Source organism: Colobus angolensis, unplaced genomic scaffold, assembly GCF_000951035.1.
Source record: "Colobus angolensis palliatus isolate OR3802 unplaced genomic scaffold, Cang.pa_1.0 Scaffold74, whole genome shotgun sequence".
NCBI classification, from domain to species: domain Eukaryota; kingdom Metazoa; phylum Chordata; class Mammalia; order Primates; family Cercopithecidae; genus Colobus; species Colobus angolensis.
The window spans coordinates 11,600,279-11,614,801 of record NW_012121154.1 but is presented as its reverse complement, the minus strand read 5'-3'; the positions used below and the strand labels follow the sequence as shown (position 1 = coordinate 11,614,801).

General features: G+C 38.2%; 1 protein-coding gene across 1 annotated transcript in view; it reads left to right on the top strand.

Annotated features, from left to right (window-relative positions):
* Nucleotides 1-13,113, top strand: part of ORC5 (origin recognition complex, subunit 5) — a 78,753-nt gene extending 65,640 nt beyond the window's left edge. Inside the window, exons 13-14 of the mRNA XM_011927751.1 lie at nt 2,806-2,918; nt 12,563-13,113. Coding sequence (XP_011783141.1) covers nt 2,806-2,918; nt 12,563-12,608 — 159 coding nt within the window. The 3' untranslated portion in view covers nt 12,609-13,113. The remainder of the gene's footprint in view (nt 1-2,805; nt 2,919-12,562) is intronic.
* Nucleotides 13,114-14,523: the final 1,410 nt, after the last annotated feature.

The window sequence follows — 14,523 nt, the reverse complement described above, 5'->3', positions numbered from 1 at the left end:
TTTATAAAAGATATTTCAAGGTGTAACCTAATTATTGATACTGAATTAGAAATTAAAGTCTTAGCCTTTTGAATGCAGAGCTTTGTATTTTGATGTATTAATATAAATTGCTTTTCCAGTTGAAATAATGTTTCATATTTACTGAATATAGGATTTTTCTCTACATAAGATACTCTATATGAGATATTTATTACCTGTTCACCCTTGGATTTGTTCGTAAAGTAATCGCAGACTGGATACTGCATGACAATTTTCCCTTCAAAATGGTAATGGGAAATGTAGTATAGTAAGATGATCATGGATTCTTGAATTCTTGCTAAGCCAGTAGATCTGGAATATGGGGAAAGTTACTTAAGATCTCTAAAGCTCATCTATAAAAAAAAAAAAGTATAATAATGTCCACCTTGTGGACATGAGGGTAATGAGGAATAACATGAGATAGTGTGTATAGAGTACTTAGTACCAAGCAAATTACTACTGCTATTAGTGTTTTTATTATTCATAGGATGTTTACTTAGCATCTGTAAAGTATTAGTCCCAAATTAAGTGACCATTTTAATTCCTAAGACTTATGATTAGGTAACCTAAAACTCTTATTCATATTGCCCCTGAACAGTTACAGGTAACTAAGTCTCCAAATGTTATCTTACTGCCATTGCTGGCTCTTTTTCCTGCTGGCCTATGGGAGATAAAAATAAGAAATTAGGAGAAGACAATGGGCGCTCAAAGAATTTCAGTTCTTGGATCAGCTTCCTTTCTTAGGTTTCAGAGAACTTAATATTTTAGTTGGCCTTATGAATGTTAAGTGATTTTGTACTTTAATTTTGACCTATCAAAATGCACTCTTGCTTTTACTAATAATCCTTCTGGTGTTTTCCTGAGTACATGATCAGCAGTAAGTTTTAAAGCAATGGTTGGGTGCGGTGGCTCACGTCTATAATCTCAACACTTTGGAGGCTAGGTAGGTGCATCAGTTGAGCCTGGGAGCTCAAGAGCAGCCTGGGCAACATAGCAAAACCCCATGTCTACAAGTACAAAAAATTAGCTGGGTGTGGTGGCATGTGCCTATACTACCAGCTACTCAGGAGCCTACTGTGGGAGGATCACTTGAGTCTGGGGAGGTTGAGGCTGCAGTGAGCCATGATTGTGCCACTGCAATCCAGCATGGATAATGGAGTGAGACCTTACCTCAGAAAAAAAAAAAAAAAAAAAAAAGAAAGTTTTAAACCAAGACTAAGCCCAGTTCTGAAGGATGTATTTCTTATCTTTTATCTAACCAGCTACCCAACTCTTAAAAAGGCCTAAATCCATATTATAATTGTTTTATTCCCAAAGGAGTATAGATTTTGTATTCTGAGTTATTTACATAGAAATTCTGTAAAATGTTTAGAGAAGGAATGTGCTTTATTTGCAGCTTTTAAAGGTTTGGCAGTCATGTGTCTGAGTCACTAATGAAACAAAGCTGTCTCTAGTAGAATTCTTAAGGACTGATTGTTTGAATCAGTTGTTAAACTAGGACTCTTGGTTGGGCTGAGTGCAGTGACTCACACCAGTAATCCCAGTGAAACAGGAAAAGTTCCCTTGTCTCCCTCACAGGGGTAGTGGCTCGCCTCTTCAGTGTCCTGCTGCTCAAACCTCTAATGGGAGCATGCTCACGGACAGGTTGTGGAGCTCCGACCCCACGGCAGCATCTAGGGATGAATGCTTACAGCTCCTGAAGCCCCAGTAGGCGTGTGTTACAGTGTGCTTTTTTAGTTTTGCCATCTGTAGGTGGCTTGTGTTAGCTCAGTTAGACCCTCTGCCGTATCGGAAGGAGAGAGGGCTTTCTGTATCCTGAGTTCTTGCCTTGGTGTACCGAAAAATCAGATCAAATGTGGGCTTGGAGAATGAGTGCGAGGTTTTATTGAATAGTGGAAGTAGCTCTCAGCAGATGGATGGGGAGCCCGAAGGGGGATAGAGTGGGAAGGTGGTTTTCCCCTGAAGTCTAGCCGTTCTTGGCCAAACTCTGTGTCGTGTCACCATAGATGGCCTGCTGGCATCTGCAGATGTCTGCTGGGTATGTTCCTCTCGCTGTCCAGCCGCTTGTGTGTTCTTCCACTGGTGTATTCCTCTTAATGTCCAGCCGCTTGTATCTCTACCTGCTAGGGTCTGGGGATTTTTATAGGCACAGGATGGGGGCGTGGCGGCCAGGGTGGTCTTGGAAAATGTAACATTTAGGCACGAAAACTGAAATGCCAGTCCTTACCTAGGTCTGTGGGCACAGACTTGGGGGTGGAGCACTAGCCAGGGACCATGCCCTTCTCTACCCAGGACTTCCCTGCCTTCCCCTCCTGTATCACTGACCCTTTGGGAGGCCAAGGCAGGAGAATCACAAAGCCAGGAGTTCAAGACCAGCCAGGACAACACAGTGAGACCCTGTCTCTACAAAACAATAAAAAAATTAGGTGTGGTAGGCATGTGCCTGTAGTCCCAGCCACTTGGGAAGGCTGAGTTGAGAGGACCACTTGAGCCCAGGAATTTGAAACTCCAATGAACTGTGATCAAGCCATGGCACTGTAGCCTGGGTAACAGAGCGAGACCATATCTCACAAAAAAAAAAAAAACGAGGACTCTGACAACTACTCCTAGTTGTCAGACTAGTAAACATGTACAAATTTGTGTTTACAGATTGCAAAGTAGTCATTTTCTTTGCAGACGTTTTTTGTGATTCAGTTATGTATCTTTATTAGACTGTAAGATGTTTCAGAAACAAAAGTATTACATAATCTTATTAAAACAGTTTCTTATAAAAATGTTCTCTTTTAGATTACCTCTCTAGTGACCCTTCAGCTGTTAACCCTGGTTGGCCATGACGATCAGCTTGATGGACCAAAATATAAATGCACAGTGTCTCTGGACTTCATCAGAGCTATTGCAAGGTAAAATGTCTTCAATTATGTAAATGAGATACTAAATATAAAAATTAGTGTTTTCCTAATGTAATGTCATTAGTCATGACATTTAAATATGAAAAAATCATGTATTTAAGTGCCAAGAATGAATAACCGCTACTATAGAATGAACTTTCTCAAATTTACAAATGACATATAATTGGGAGAAATAGCTAATATGTTAGAGAACAAAAATCAAGATTCTGAAAGACCTTAATAGGCTGGAATAAATGATCCCATAGTAGCAAGGTAAGATTTAATGGACAGTTGGCTACAGAAAACTCTCTTGTATTGAAATAAGATGGGAGAAAGCTGACTTAAGTCCTAAATTTTTTAGCTGACTACAAGGCTTTAAAAATCCTGACTTAGGTAACACTGATAGAAATGTAGTGTCTAGGTCAGGGGACATAATCATTCTATTGTGTGTTGTCACAGGCAGATCAAATCTGGTGTGCTGTGCTGTGTTTAGAGTTTTCAGAGAGACAAATGGATACATGCTGAAGGGGCACGAGGAGAGTGGTAGAATGAGGAATTGTGTCACGTCCCTGACTGAAGGACACAGTGTGAGAGAAAAGCCTTAGGAAGGACATGTGAACTGTCTTAAGTATTTCAGGGGTCTGTCATGTGCAAAATGGATGAAACTAATTCTGAGTAGTTCTAGAGTGTTAGAAGTTCTGGGGAAGAAAGTATATTTGTCAAAATGAAAGCTGTCTAAAAATATGAGTTTCCTTACAAAGAGGTGTGCTTAGTGTTATGGAAAATGTTCAAACCATTGATATGAATAAGTGACTTCATCATACAGTTGCAGCTGGATAACAATCTGTCAGGACTGTAATGGAAGAGGTGATGAGTGTGTAGACTGGCAGGTTGAACAGGGCATTCCATAGACAGTGTGTTCCTAATCTTTTTGAATATGAAGATTCCATTTTAGCATCCTTTAAAAATTAGTCATGAAAGTATTTACATATATTTCAAAATTAACAGTATATAGGCATGAGACGTTATTTTTTTCAGCCTAAAATAGTGCTTGATATCAGTATAGATTTGCAGTTCTCCTCTGATGATTAATTTTACAGCTTCTTGAGATTCTGAAGTCCATAGGTTGGCAGCTTCTCCCTGAAGCCTCTTCTGAATTAAAAGTGCTCTGAAAAATAAATAAATAATAAATTAGTGAATGAATGGCCAGGTGCGATGGCTCACACCTGTATTCCCAACAGTTTGGGAGGCTGAGGTGGGAGGATTGCTTGAGGCCAGAAGTTCAAGACGAGCCACAACGTAGTGAGACCCCCGTCTACAAAAAAATGTTTTTGAGTTCTGTGATAATATGATGCAGGTATTTACCACATTTTTGTGGCATATAGGCTGTAAAACATGAAGTCAAGGGTTTTAATGTTTCATTTTAATAAAACCAGGCAAACTTTACACAGAAAATTGAGCAGAAACTTATTTTTTAGTGTGTTAAGTATGATCACAAAGCAATTACTTCCTTTTAAAAAGCAATTATATTGGAACTTCTGTATCTAAGACCCTCTATCCAAGGCATAAATTTGGAGGGAAGCCTGTTTATTTCAAGGATTTTATTATTACTCTGAATGTGTTAGGTTGTGCCCCAACATAATCATATGCAAAACAGAAGTTTGTGGGTTCCTAATATAGTGAATCTCCATTGAATCAGACCTAATTTGACGTTCCTTTAGTGCAGACAGAGCATCACAGTGATGGATGCTAAACACATCCAGAGACATGCACTTTCATTTACCACCTTGCAAGCAAGAACTTTAGACCTGGAATCTTGGCATGGAACTTGGGGACTCTGTAACTTTCTTTTGTTTTCTTTACTGTTCCCTACTTCCCATGGGCAATATCCGTAGAATGAGCACCCGCTCCTCCCCACACCTGCCCTCTTCCATTCTCTCATCCCCATGTTTTGTACTTCTTTTCTGCTGACTTTACCTTTCATTCTTTCCCTCACTCCCATGTGCCCCATTCTTCTAATAGTCTTCCTCATTGCCTTAGCTAAAACCTGATTCCTTCTTTGGGATGCTGCTTCCCCTGGACTTATCTCTAGTTGTAGCGATGTATTTTCTCAAACCCTAATCCCTCAGGGTTGGAGGTCATTTCAGTGCCATCCTTTCTGTTGCCACTTCCAGACTGTTACTGCCCCCAACTTCTTATAAAAATGTGGACTTCCTTGAGACCCATGCAACCTGGCTCTATTTCCCTATTCTCCTTAAGACTGATTTTTGTCTCCCCAGCCATTCCACTTCATGTGTTGAAATAATAGGGCACCTGGTATCCAGACTTCTTTTCTACCTGAATTTTTTTTTTCTTTTTTTGTTTTTAGATGGAGTTTCTGGCTCTGTCGCCCAGGCTGGAGTACAGTGGTGCAATCTTGGCTCACTGCAACCTCCGCCTCCTAGGTTCAAGCGATTCTCCTGCTTCAGCCTCCCATGTGGCTGGGATCACAGGCACACACCACCATTCCTGGCTAATTTTTAGCAGAGACAGAGTTTCACCATGTTGGCCAGGCTGGTCTTGAACTCCTGACCTCAAGTTGATCTGCCTGCATCAGCTTCCCAAAATGCTGGGATTACAGGCATGAGCCACTGTGCCCAGCCTCCACCTAAATTCTTGACTCTGTTTAAACCACAAATTCTAATGTCTGTGTTCATTCTGTTCAGTCTTCACTCTGTTTCACAGAACAAGGTTGAAACCATCAATTGAGAATTGAGCTACCTGTGTTGGTGGCCATCTTCTCTTACTTTCCTTTTTCAGCAGGATGGGTTTCCTCTTCCTAAGGTGGATTCTTCTACCTATGCTCTGAATTCCATCTCCTCCACTATCCAAGAACCTCTGTTAGTCTCGGCTGTTTGTCCTCTCAGTGGCACCTAACACTGTTGGCTACTCTGTCTTTCTTAAAACTCTCTTCTCTTAGACATGATTCCACAGTATTCTGGTGTTCCTCTTTATTCTTTGGTTGTTTTTACTAACAAAGGTTATCTTTACCACCTGACCTTTAAATATAGCTGTTCCTTGAGGCTTGGCCCTAGGCTCTTTTCTCATATTACATTTTTGTCCCTAGGCAACTTGAGCCACACCTGTGACTTCGACAATCATCTGTGTATTAATAATGTCCCTATTTTTAAAGACCAGATCTATTTTTTATAATTCTTGACCTTTATTATTGTTTCCCAGCTATATTAATACATTTCCAAAACCGAACTTAGGAATTCTAACCTCTGCTTCAACCCGCCAACAAAAAGTGAAACATCTGGCTTTCCTCCAGTGTTTCTTATTTCAGTGATAAGCACTGCAGTCTACTCTGTTGCCCAGGCCTGAAATTTGAGAGTCCTTCTTGACATCTTTCTCTCCCCCACTGGTAATATTCAACCATTTGGCCTATTGAGCTTACAAAGCCCCTCTTATTTGTCTCAATTTCATTCACTTGTTATCATGATACTTTTATCACTCTAGATCAAGCCACCATCATCTCTTCTCTAGCAGTCTAATTGATCTTTTGTCTACTCTTATCCTCTTATAATTTGTTATCCATGCTGTAGCCAGAATGATTTTATAAAAATTTAATGTCACCCTGCTCCTTAAAAAAATTCAGTAGTTTCCCATAGCTCTTGAGATAAATAACAGAATCTTTTAAGTAACTTACAAGGCCCAAATGATCTGGCTCCTACCTTTGCCTAGCCCCATCTAGCACATACACCTTCTTTCCTCGGTATCTGCACTTTAACCACTGTGGCTTTTTTCCATTTTTTATATTCACCATTCTGCTTCCCATCCTTGTATATACAGCATTTTCCAGCTTCTCTTCTCCTTCACCTAGCTAACTGCTACATAACCTTTAGATTTCAGTTTAAATGTCTGCTCCTTAAAGACGCCTTCTCACAAATACCACAGCCACCATCATCACCCCCACCCCATACCACACACACACACACACACACACAATTTGGAAGTTCCCATTTTGTTCTTCATTATACTTAACAAGTTTTACTTAAATAATTGAATAATTAGAGTTCATCTTTCTTTCTAGAATATAAGCTCATAAGCTCAAAGCAGACTGTGTTTCTGTCTATCACTGCCTTATCCTCAAACCTAGCACAGTGCTTTAAACTTAGTATGTACTAAATAAATATTGCATGTTTTCCTACAGTGATTAGCAGTAAAAATTCAGATGAAGGGAAACCATATGAATTTGTTTTGGGGGACAGCAAGAAGGAAGCTCAGAGACAGTCTCATTCCAAATCAAGGCTTGATGGGAGAGGAAGTCCTAAGGATAGTTACCAAAAGAAAAGGAAGGTTGGCCTCATTCCAAACACCTGTGGCAGAGAACAAATGAGATAAATGAGATAATAAGGATCATAGGATATAACCTAAATGTCTAAAATGGCAGTCAATTAATAGCATCATGTATTTTTATACAGTTACTGAAAATCACACTTTTGAAGGATAGTAACATGAGAACATAACTCATGATGTGAGCTTAAGTGCATATAACAGTTCATATAAAGTTGTATATAAAGGAAAACTAGGAAACTATAAGGGAAGGGAGTAATGGTCAAAAGTCAATTGCCACCAAGAAATCAAGCAGAATTCTCTGATTTACTGATAAAGCAGTCATTTGTAGCTTTATCCAGAACACTTTCAGTAGTATGATGAAGTAGAAGTCATATTGTAGTACTTATGAGAAAGTAGATATAGCAAAGTGAGAGAATGTTTTTCATTCATTTATTTAACATTTGTTATGTTGCCCATTATAAACAAAACACTGTGGTAGGCTTTGGGGAGATACAGCAACAAATATAACATAGCTATATCCTATTTTTATTAGCCTATATTCTAGGATTTATTTATTTATTTATTTGCTATAAAGGAGAGAGAGGATTTTTTTCCCCCTTTTTTTTTTTTTTGGAGACAGAATCTCACTCTGTCACCCAGGCTGGAGTGCAGTGGCGTGATCTCCGCTCACTGCAACCTCTGCCTCCAAGGTTCAAGTGATTCTTCTGCCTCAGCCTCCTGAGTAGCTGGGATTACAGTTGCATGCCACAACGCCTGGATAATTTTTGTATTTGTAGTAGAGATGGGGTTTTGCCATGTTGGCCAGTCTTGTCTCAAACCCCTGACCTCAGGTGATCCACCGGCTTCAGCCTCCCAAAGTGCTAGGTTTACAGGCATCAGCCACTGTGTGTGGCTGAGAGAGAGGATTATAACTGCTAAAGGGGTTGTATGGTTGAGAGAGGGTTATTATTTATTTTTTAAAGATTTGAGCATATTTAAATGCCGACAGGAAAGAACAGATAGAGAAGGAGAGTTAATGATACAAAAGCAAGAAAGATCAATTTAAAGCACGGAATTACTGAAATGTTATATAAGCATGGGATTTAGAATTTGAGTTGCAAGAGCCCTGGATGAGAGAGCAGATCTTGCATTATAACAAGAGAAAAAGATGGATTCTGATGGAGCTGAATTTGGAGGTTTGGTGGCAAAAAGTTCAGGGAGTTCTGATCTGATGACTTCTATTTTCTCTGAGAAGGAGAAGACAAAATTGAGACTAAGGGCAGAAGTAGTAACAGTTTAGAGAAATCTGAAACAAATGAAATAGCTGCCATGGGGAATGGAAGAAACTGTTGAAAGGAAAGCAGTTTGTTGGGAGTGTTGAGGTTCTTGACCTTGAATTTACAATGGCACCAATCTGTGAGACTTGTGGTGTTCTCCAACACCAATCCATATGCTAGAGACTGGGACAGCTAATAATTATAATTGAAATCACATCGTATTGGGGTTTTGCCAGGTAAGTTCAGTGGATTCCAGCAAGTAACCACGTGACCTGATGAATCATGGAGTCTAAGCTAGGAAGGCCAGGAAGGAAGTAAAGCCAGTCGGGGGCTAGTAGTTCAGTGCCTAGCACATAGATACTCAGTTAATGTTTGTAGATCAGGAAAAAATGAAAGCATTTGTGAACTGATTGTCCCAACATGTTCCAGATAGCAAAAAAGGAAGAAATTGGGGATCATAAGGTAGAATGTCTGAATTTATTCCTTTAGAAGTAGAGCATTTCTGAGTGTGATTATGAGTGTAGAAAAGGTTATTGGAGGTAAGAAATATATAGTGAAGTCACTAGGCTGATGCAGGACTTGGGTTGGAAAGGAAGACTGAACTGTATGCTAAATTACTCAGTGGCTAAGGGATAGCGACAGAGAGGATGGGGATGGTGAGCAGAATGGTCTTAATCTCAGAGCAGCAGAACTTTTTGCACAGGACACCAGCCCCACCTGACAGAACTGTCTGGGGGTACAGTAGAGAGTTAAACATTCATTGGAAGGAGCTGAAGAAAAGACTATGTCCTTTGCAGGGAGCCCAGTTTCATTTAAGCCTAGAAGGGGAAAATTAACCATTCCTTGAAGAGATAGAGGATATAGAGACTACAGCGGAAAGGTTTAGACAGAGAAGCTGTAGGAAGCTGATTCTAGAAAGGGAACATAGAATTTGGAGATAGAGTATGAGAGAAGGCAGATAACAATGACTGAGAAGCTTACTAAATATTGTTCTTGGATTGTTCTTAATGTGAATGGTAGTTACACATTTTCAATTGTTTTTCTTCCACAGTCAGTGGGAAGGCACTATAAGATAAATTGAGGTTACAACTTAAAGTTTTATGGTCGCAAGTTGTCAGAAAAAAAAATTAAAAAAAAAACTCAAACTGCCCACAAAAGTAAAAGGAAACAAAATAGTATCCTAAAAGAAAATATTTTAATGAATCAACAAAATGAAATAGAGGGATAAAGGCAAAATTAAATCCTTAAATATATGCCATATAATTAACTTGTATTAACGTATTGTAAATTCTGATTTAAGAATTACTCCTAGGAAACTTGCCACCACACTATTTGTGTTTACTATATTTCTTTCCAGCTGGTTACTTGAGCAAATAATTCATTTATGTTCTGTGGAAGAATCTCCCATAGTATATTGAAAGTTATCCAAAGTTTAAAATTGTACTTACATGACTCTCATATACATCTGTGGCGATGGAAAGCCAGGGAACATCCATGCAAATCACACAGTTCTCTTGTAAGTTATACCTTTCTTTAAAGAGGATTGTTTGTCTTCAAGTACTTTAAAGCACAAAGTTATCTTTGGGATGTGTGGCATATTTTTTTATGTTGCCCCTGTGGTTATTCTAACAAATTCTGCCATGTCTTAAAATAATATATGTGAGATCAATTGGCAAGTTATGTATTTATATTGGGGGTGAAGGAATGGTAGAGGTAGTGACACATCTTGGGAAGTAAATGTTTCTTAAAGGAGTGATCTTATATTCAATTCCTGATTGATTTCTTTTTTTAATCTAAAACTCTTACTATATGATTCAGTTTGCATGAATACTTACCACCGAAAAGCACAGAAAGGGAATATAGTGAAAGTTTTATGAACATTTAAGTTGCTTAGTGTTTTTAAGTCACTCCATTCATTCTGTTAAATCTGTTCTATTATTACTTTTATTGTGCAAACTATGCTAATGCTATAGTAACACAAATAGATTTCTCAAAAAATAGAGAAGTCCTGCAAACATCACAATATTTTCATTTGTTTGTGCTCTCTTCTAGTACTAGTCCATTAGACAAACATTTCTCTGCAGCCTTTACAACTTATTTGCAATTCTTTCTTCTCCCTTTCTCCCTTAATATTGCTGGTATATCTTCATATTGATCATTTTGTATGGCTGTATAATATTTCATCAAATAACGTATTGTAATTTATGGATTCTCCTAGTATTGGAATTTAAGTTGTTTTAATCTTACCTGCTTCAAAAATTTCATTTTCACCCAAGTCCAGGCAAAAAAAAAAAAAAAAAAACGGCAACACAACATTAAGTCCATTTTACTGTATCAGTTTAGGTTTATAACCTAAGACTCAAAGTCATTGTGGAGAAATGTGTCTGGAGAGATGTACAAATACCACTTGCCTTTTTTGTCCGTGGTTAAAAGTAGTCTATTCATTTCCTTTCTATGGTCCTCTAAATAAGATCTTTTCAATCAGTATCATGATTTTTTAAAAATCATGGGTTGGCCGGGCGCGGTGGCTCATGCTTGTAATCCCAGCACTTTGGGAGGCCAAGGCGGGCAGATCACCTGAGGTCAGGAGTTCGAGACCAGCCTGGCCAACATGGTGAAACTCCATCTCTACTAAAACTACAAAAATTAGCCAGGCAGGTTGGCACATGCCTGTAGTTCCAGCTACTTGGGAGGCTGAGGCAGGAGAATTGCTTGAACCAGGGAGGCGGAGGTTGCAGTGAGCCGAGATCATGCTATTGCACTCCAGCCTTGCTCAGCCTGGGCGACAGAGCAAGACTCCATCTCAAAAACAAACAAAAAAAATCATGTGTCAGCAGTCCTTTGGTGCCCATAAACTTGAGTGTTTCTAGAGTTGAATGAAAGAAAAACATATAAAATAACGTTATGATTTAATAACCATACTTTTTGCATCTCTATGCGTAAGATTTTTTTTAAACTATTTTTAGTTCTACAGGATTGTTTGGCAGTATTTTTATACCATTTGGAAAGGCTTAGTATTCTTCAGAGAGACACTATTACAATGAAGCAAGGTATTCTTCAGTCCAACATTAGGTACCACAATAGCCATAGCATCTCTTTTTAGCTATTTTTAAATGTGTTTTCATAAGCTGTATCTATAGTTCCCCATTCCACATTTTGAAAAATATTTGATATGTCAGTCATTTGCTTAGAAACTTTTTTAGAAAGTATATTGCAAAATGATAGACAAAAACATTAATTGATGATGGTTTAATAAATAAGAGCATGCAATTAGTGAATCTCTGAAAGGCTGTTCTCACATGGATGATTATTTTTGCAGAATTGAATACTTAAGGCTTTAATTTTATACTTATTGCTAGATCATTATATCCAATTATTTTGACCATTTATTCAAATAATAAACCTCCAAGTCTGAATATTTATAGTGAAGAATGAGTTTGGTGAAAGGAGAATAATTATATGCCTCTCTCTCTGCTATTTTATTCTGCCTGCCATCAGAGTACAAAAATATACATTCACATCGTCTGTTTGTTGTATCGTGTTCTTGGATCATACAGATTTAGTTACAATACACACACAGGTCAGCCAGCGTTAAAAGACTGAAAAGAATGAAAACTTTTACAAATGAGGACAGATGAGCTATGCATTATGTAATGATAAAACAGGTGTCTCGGAAGATAAACAATGTTCAGAAGCAAAGAAGATTTAAATACTTTTGAATCTCTAATTACTTTATTCTGGATATTAGACAAAAAGCAAATAGCTTTCAAATGAAGTCTAAACTTTCTGTAGTACAATTGAAGTACAGAATGTTGAATAGCTCTAGCTTCGTTTACTTTTTTTTTTAGAAAGGCAAACTTTGTGCATGGCAAAAAACTTTAAAAAATTGTTTTCGTAATAACATTTTAAAGAATTGAGGTCAGTCCTATCAGGGTGCATTTAATAGTACTATAGGATTTTTAGCATTAGTCGTGAATTATTTTCCATGTGCTTTCCAGAATCATACAAAGCTGAGCAATCGAGGGGTGAGAATGCTAACATATTATCTGTTTTTGTTTTTAGGACGGTGAACTTTGACATAATAAAATACTTGTATGATTTCTTGTGAAAACAAGCTTCAAAGCCATATGGACACTGTGACAATGACTAAGCCAAGCTGTGTTCATCCAACTACTTAGCTGGCCAAGGAGAGGAGTTCTTTGGCTCTACTGGATTTGTCCAAACAGGTGCTGGCCCAGCATGGAATCTGATGAAAATATTCTGATTGGTCTGGGTGGATGTGAGCAGAAGACTATTTACCAGGGACCCTGGAGTATTTGGAAGCAACGTGTTAATTATAAACAGCAGGGTTTGAGCACAATCTGTTCTACTCTTAATGATGTTATCTTAACACTGAAATTGCCTGAAACCCATTTACTTAGGACTACATTTTGCTCTGTGAACTATCCCCTGCGCTTTGAACGTGCCAGCAGCCCTTGTTTATATGCCCATTCTTTTCACTTCCTCTCCACAGGAGCCTCTGCAGTCGCTTGCCAAAGCAGATTTTCCTAAGGCCACTGTTTTAAAAGATCATAGTTGCAAAATATAATAAATACAAGCTTTTTAAAATCCAAGCTTATATGTGCTTATCTTTTCACTTGCTTTTCTCAAAAGGCAAGGTACTTTGATCAGAAACAGACCAACTTTCCCTCTTTAAGCCTACTTGATAACTGTGGTATGCTTGTATAAGGTTTATCTGGTCACTTTCTTAAAAGTAGCTGCCCAACCCAGTTGTTTTTTTTTTTTAATCAGTATCATGATTTTATTTTCTTTCTTTCTCTTTTTTAAAATCACTGACCTTTAAGAGTTCCACAATATATTTTTTTCCTGTTGTATCACTTGTGAACTTTGGTTTTGATTTTCTTGTCCATATTTTTGAAGAAGTTTTCTTTTACCATTTGAATACTTGAAAATTATTTTAAGCAGACTTAAAGTTCTTAATTATAAAGCCTAGTGTAAATTTCAGTGGCATTTTATTTCATTTTTTTGAAGAAAAATTCTCACAATAGGCACTTTCAGTGTAACTATCTGGTTCAAAGAAAGCAAGTAGTTATCTACTATTTAGAGGTAATGAGTTAGGGAGAAAAGGAATGCAATTCCTTTCGCCTCCCTACATAAATAAGACAGACTTTCTTGCCTGAAGATTGACATCCACAGCAAGTGATAGAGCATCCTCACTGTAAGTCTCTTGTCCCACAGAAAATGAAGTTTGTGTTTCACAAGATGTTTGGAGATGCCAGGATCAGGGAAAAGCCATGTGTAGTGTGGATTCTGGCTTAGTTTCCTGCATGTAGAAATCCATGTTATCAAGGTGTAGAAAACAATTTGGGTAGCTGATTGAAGGAAGAGCAACACGGCCTAGGATAACTTCCAGCCCCTCATATTTTGTTTCACAGATACATGTCTGCTGTTCAGCCTGTCACAGATAGGTGGAACCAGTCTGTATTTTGAGGGAAGAACTCTGGGATATCAGAGGAGGGGAGAAGTTATCAAATAGGAAACTAGGGAGAAGGATGGAAAGGAGGTGAAGTTTCCTATAAGTGACTATGCATCCATCCTCACAGCTGGTCACCTGTCTCCTGCCTAGTGCATTTCCTCTCCTGTACTGCCCCAGCTTGTTACCAGCCCCAGATGTGGTTTCCCTGCATAACACCTGTAACCAGATTTTCCCTGCCCCTGACTGGGTCATCAGAACTTTCCTGTTTTGTAATTTACTTTCTAATGGCTTGCTAAATGACTCACTAGCTAATTTGATTAATTTATTTAAATGAATACTAACAGAGCTTAATATGGATGCTGGCATTTTAACAAGGGTCATCTGCAAGTGGAATTCTCTAATTGGAAGATATGAATCTCCAATTACAAGAGGGAATCCAATAATGAGAATTATGCTGGCCGGTAGGCCAGAAATTTCTGTTGAGAGGAGGCACTTAAATTATACTCAGCATCTACTCTACCTAGGTCTAAAAGTAATTTAGGTGGTA